The 5,723-nt window shown below is 47.0% G+C and overlaps 1 protein-coding gene across 1 annotated transcript in view; it reads right to left on the reverse strand.

Annotated features, from left to right (window-relative positions):
- Nucleotides 1-4,309, reverse strand: part of capslb (calcyphosine-like b) — a 6,547-nt gene extending 2,238 nt beyond the window's left edge. Inside the window, exons 1-3 of the mRNA XM_016667445.1 lie at nt 4,302-4,309; nt 2,906-3,122; nt 2,473-2,682 (exon numbers count right to left, since the gene is read on the reverse strand). Of these exons, the coding sequence (XP_016522931.1) occupies nt 2,473-2,682; nt 2,906-3,122; nt 4,302-4,309 (435 nt within the window). The remainder of the gene's footprint in view (nt 1-2,472; nt 2,683-2,905; nt 3,123-4,301) is intronic.
- Nucleotides 4,310-5,723: the final 1,414 nt, after the last annotated feature.

Raw genomic sequence — 5,723 nt, forward strand, 5'->3', positions numbered from 1 at the left:
GGACGGTTATTTTTACTTGAAGCCGTGATACTCTGACGGGGGGCGCTGCCGGCCCCGTGTCTCCCAGCAGGGGGCGCTGCCGGCCCCGTGTCTCCCAGCAGGGGGCGCTGCCGGCCCGGCCCTCTGCAGAGCAGCCTCTGCTCAGCTGGAGCTGCTTGTTGTTGTCAGAGGATGAAGCTGGAGGAAGAGGATGTGGTGACAAGTCATTTCTCAACAAGTGGAGCCCCGCTTGCATGGCTTGCATCACCTTTCTTCAGAAACGCAGCAGCAGGTTGAAGCTGCAGGCCTGATGAAGGCGAGGAGGAAGAGGAGGAGCAGGAAGCTGCAGCCTGGCTTCAAACGCTCCGGCTGCTGCGGCTCCTCGTCTGGCTCTGCAGACGCTCTGCAGGAGGGACGTCCTGCAGACCCACATTCATTCACTTCAGGCTTGAATCTTCTCCTCCTTCATGGATCCATTTCTGCAGCGGTTGGAGCTGAACACACTGAAAGTTTCTCTGATTTATGAATTCTGAATAAATGTTGAAATGCTGAAAGGAGCTGGACTCAGTTTTCTGCTCATGTTAATATCATTATGGCTGCTTTTTTATTTCTCTGAACAAAGTCAGACATGGAGAAATAAAAGAGCAGGAATGTTTCTGTCTGAGTCAGATCACATTAAGACCAGCTATCCCATGGTCAGACACCTTTATGGATCGCCATGGCAACGACTCGGTCCAGGATCAGGTCAGGGTTTGGTAGATACAAAAGCATGAAACTTCCTCAGAGGATTTTACTGGACATTAAAGGGGCGGGGCCGTGTAACTGTGTTACACATCAAATATGACTTTAATAAATCTGACTTCCTGATTTAACGCCTTGAAATTGGGTCTCTGTCTCTAGAAGCTCCTGCTCTTCCTGAAGCTCCGCCTCCAGGAAGTCGTCCCAACATGGCTGCTCTATTAATCCTTTAATGTTTTCACCAGCGTTGCTCTGAGCAGCAGCTCCTAAAATGAGCTCAGCAGCTGTTTGCCAATTGCTGCTGGCTAGTCTGGAGGAGCTGGGAGGGGGAGGAGCTCCATCTCGGAGGCGGGGCTAGGCCCACCCAGGCATTTAGCAGCTGAATGGTTGCCATGGAGATTAAAGGATGTCTTAAACATGCCTTCAAAGAATCAAGGCAACATTCCAGGTTAGTTTTGATAAGGGAATAGTTAAAGTATATTTTCATGATGCTGCGTCTTTGAACTGCTACCAGGTCCGTTTGTCTTGTTGGGCGGCGCTGAGGTGAAGTTTGCTGCTCAGTGGCAGTAGAAGCTCCGAGGTTTCTCCTGCCGTCGCCTTCCGATCCGGAATGTTTCCTCTAAACTCTTCGGATCCGTCAGAACCTGAGCGGCAGCAGAGACTCCAAACCGCAGCTGAAGATGTTTTTGATGCTGAGCCGAGATACGAACCTCAGCCTGTGGTTTGGTGGGGGCGGGGAGAGCGCTGCGCTGGAGCTGCAGCAGCAGAGGCCCGAGCAGCCGGTTCAGGTCGGAGAGGCAGAACCTCCTGGACCCACACAGCTTCCTCCTGTTTCCTCTGGGATGTTTTCCTTCTCCAGGATTTTCTCGCCTCCTGAACGCAGCACGGTAACCACAGCAACCGCCCACACAGAACCAGCCAGGCCCGGTTCCTCCCACCGACTCCCTGCCACAGAACCACCTGCAGAGCTGGACCCGTCTCCATGGAGACGGCTCTGAACTCTCTGGATCGCAGCGAATCAGAACCAGTTTGAAAAGTTTCTATGAACTAAAACGTCTTCTAGTTTCCACCTGAAGTTTCATCTCAGCTTTACAGTGTTTTCCTTTTATCGCTGTGAACTCCTGGGGTCAGAGGTCAGGGGAAGTGACCTTCAGCCTGCCAAGGTGACGATGCTCCAGGAATTAGACCAGACCCACATTCAGAGATCAATCATCAGGTCAGAGTATTGATCAGTAACTGATGATGTTTTTATATCTGGTCATAAACATAATTTGAGTCGTTCTGAATGTTTCTGAGTTTTTACAGTGAACTCCTGGCTTTAGCTGAATGGTGCGGCCTGCAGCTTCACGTCTGAGGCGTTTTGAATGTTGGACTTCCTGTCAGAGCAGGAAGGAGGAAAGTTTCAGTCTGAATGGATCTCAGAGAACGNTCTTAATGTGTAGAAAAAAAACAAACAACCAAAACAAAAACCTGGACATGGAACCGAGGAACTGGATCGTCCTGCTGGATCCAGGAAAGTTCTGCTGAGGCGTGAGGTTGTCTACCAGAACTGAGCATTCTGTCTGGTTCCGGTCCAAACGTCGGATTGTTCCAATCATACAGCACAGATCAGGAGACCCACAGCCATCCCCACCAGCAGATATAGCTAGCTAATGCTAATGCTAGCACCAAGAAGATCACTGATCACCTGACCATCAGAGCCTCTCTGATGATCAGAGGCCCGTCAGACTCTGAACCACGGACTCATTCCCGTACCTTCCCGTCTTTGTCATACGGAGAGTCGAAGCTGTCCAAGAAGGTCCGGAACACCTGCTCCTCGGTCCACTCCCCATTCTGGTACTTTGGGTGGTACTTGGCGTTGTAGACGCCCCTCAGGTCATCCACGGTGATCACGCCATCTCCGGTCTTATCCAGCTTCCTGAACGCCTCCATCACCACCTCCTTCCTAGACTTGGACATGGGAGGCTGCAGGACAGAGGGACGAGTTCATGCTAAACCAGTGGAACCAGTTGGTTCCGAGGTCAGAAAAGACACTGGGGTTCATCAAGCAGCCGGACGATTAAAACCAGACAGGAGACCAGTGAGACCAGGACAGGTCTTCATTTAAAATCAATAAACATGTTTTTCTGATAGATGTTTCTGCCTGGTGGTACTGATGGTACTGGTGTTACTGGGTTTACTGGTTTACCCTCAGGGTGACGAGGAACTCGTCAAAGTCGATGGAGCCGCTGCCGTCGCGGTCGAAGTGTTGGAACATGGCGGAGGCCTCGTCCTTCTCGATCAGCAGCCCGTAGTCGCTCAGGCCCTTCAGGAACTCCTTGAAGTCCAGGGAGCGGTTCTCGTTGTCGTCCATGACCCTGAAGGTCCTGACAGGAAACAGACTGTTGGAGCAACTCAGCCCCCTGCTGGCCACCCCAGATCAATGCACCACAAACAGACTCGTCCTCAGGGATTTATGTTTGAAACTACAAACTGCAGAACTAAGTTTTTACATTTATTAAAGTATCTTCAGATTCTCACTAAAACTAAATCTGAGCTCCAAACAGAACAGAAATACAGGAAGTAAAAATACTTATGTTACCATCTGTATAAAAACTGTTACGGTATGTGTCTGTGGTTTCTAGTTCTCAGCCTTGATGACACATTTAGAGCCGAACCGAGAAACTACGATCGCAAACTGCTGATCTGATGTAGTAAATGAGCTCAGAGTACCACAGAGTACTACAGAGCTGAGATCAGTGGCTGGAAACCACCGACAGCAACAGAACGACGAAAACAACAACATCCTGCAGCAACGCCGAGTCAGCACAGCCCACAGCATGACTACTGCAGACACACAGAACTCTGAACGACACGGAGCAACACTGGAGTAACCAAAGTACTCGTGGTGTTTTGGATCAGTTTAGCTTTTTCTGAACTGAACCTGCAGAGACATTAAAACCTTTGATCAGTGTTTGTTTCTTTATGAAGTTTATTAGTTTTAACTTTACTTATAAATGCAGGGTTTCCCTGAGTGCATTACAGGCCTGACGGCCACCATGCTTTACTAGCGCCACCACCAGGCTAAACCTTTCTTTTTTATGTTTTTAGGAAAATAATAAAAATAAATAAATAAATAAAAGGATTGTGCTTCACTGGCGGAGCAGATTTATCCCTAAAAGATTTGTCTACAGAAGATAGGTTTATAGTTTATGCATTTAAAGCCGGACCGATCCCACCGCTGGCGCCTCTGCAGCAGCTGGATTAAGTTTACCTCAGCGCGGATCCTTTCACTCAAACTGACCTGTATGGATATTTACATCCACCCCTGTGAGGAATTATGATTCTTTCCAGAGTTTTTGATCAAGGTAGGACTTTAAACACCACTCTGGTTGGCTCTGGTTGCAGCTCTACATGAACTGCAGGAATAACTTGTAGTCGCTTTCAGAGGTGCGTTAAGGAGCGGTGAGAATGATTTATACTTATGAACAAAACATTATGTGGCTTTTCCATCTCAACACGCCGCCCAGCGCCCGGCTCTGCCTGCACTGATAGTTTATCTGTGTTCCCGGTTGGCCGGTGTGTTAGTTAATGAACCAGCCAACCTGATCATGCAGGTTCAGCCTGGTGAGGAGCTTTGAGGAGCTTTCGCTCCTGTCTGTAATGCATCACGCAGATTTTATATTATTATATTTTTAGTATCATTTTTTTAGTTACTCAATGTATCAAACGTATCAAATGCTTTGTCCACTTAGTCAGACAGAGTTAATGTTCGCAGCGGCGCAGAGATCTGAGAAACTCGTCCCATAAACTCGACCAACCAGAACAGTTTCTGTGACGCTTATTAAAACTCAACAGACATGAAATGAAAGAGCTACTGAAGCCACATTGGCAGCATTGCAGTGCAGCAGATTTACCTCATCCTGCAGGGCCGGTCCAAGGCTGATGAGGCCTGGAGCAGAATCTGACTGAGGGGCCCCTTTTGTTGCTACAATCATCAGCACCTCTAACAGATGTGTTGGATTTAATCTGAGAGAGGGGGACTAGATTAACTGGCCAACCTAAAGAGCAATAAATTATAACTGCAGTTTACTAAATTGTATTTGTGAACAAACAGCTCAAACTTAAAGATTAANAGGTCAAACTGAAGGTCAGGATGAAGGTCAAACTGAAGGTCAGGATGAAGGTCAGGATGAAGGTCAAACTGAAGGTCAGGATGAAGGTCAGGATGAAGGTCAAACTGAAGGTCAGGATGAAGGTCAGCCTGAAGGTCAAACTGAAGGTCAAACTGAAGGTCAGCCTGAAGGTCAGGATACCTGACATTGCCTGTACAGATTCCCCACTGACAGTGGAGAACCATTCTTATTTGAGTTCTGTTGCAAAAACTTTGTGTAGACCGTGGTCTGCTAGTCCACAATCTACATTAGCATGTGTTTACTACTGTAGCTTTTGTTTGTGAGACGGTCAAGCACGTGGGGCTGCGCTGTGACGTCAAATGGGCATTAGCCAATGACCTGCATGTTTTAGATGTTCCCCTGCTTCAACCCACCCCATGCAGATGATTGCAATGAAGCAAAACACTGTTAATCAGTCAACAATTGAAATCATGTGTGCTGAAGCAGGGGAACATAAAACATGCAGGTCAGTGAGTCCTGAGGACCTTCAGTACAACAAGATGCAAGTCTTTGTATTTTATTATATATTATATTATGTCATATATTCAGTTAAATTTAAAATATACTTGATATTCTCAGATACAGTCAATGAATAATGTGAACATGAACCATAAAGTGAAAACCGGAACGTGTTTGGAATGAGGATCCTGGTGGACTGGGGGGTTTCCCCCCCACAAATTTTCATTAAAAAAAAAAAGTTTTTCCAACATTTTGAAATTTAGTTTGTTACACTCTTTGGACACAACTTCTGCTGAAGAAAAAAATGAATTAAACATTTATATGAAATAATGTATAAAAAGCAACAGTAATTTGTAGAATGGCTGCATATGTGAGTTTATCTGGGACTTCATT

The sequence above is a fragment of the Poecilia formosa genome, unplaced genomic scaffold, assembly GCF_000485575.1.
Source record: "Poecilia formosa unplaced genomic scaffold, Poecilia_formosa-5.1.2 Scaffold1113, whole genome shotgun sequence".
Classification (NCBI taxonomy): domain Eukaryota; kingdom Metazoa; phylum Chordata; class Actinopteri; order Cyprinodontiformes; family Poeciliidae; genus Poecilia; species Poecilia formosa.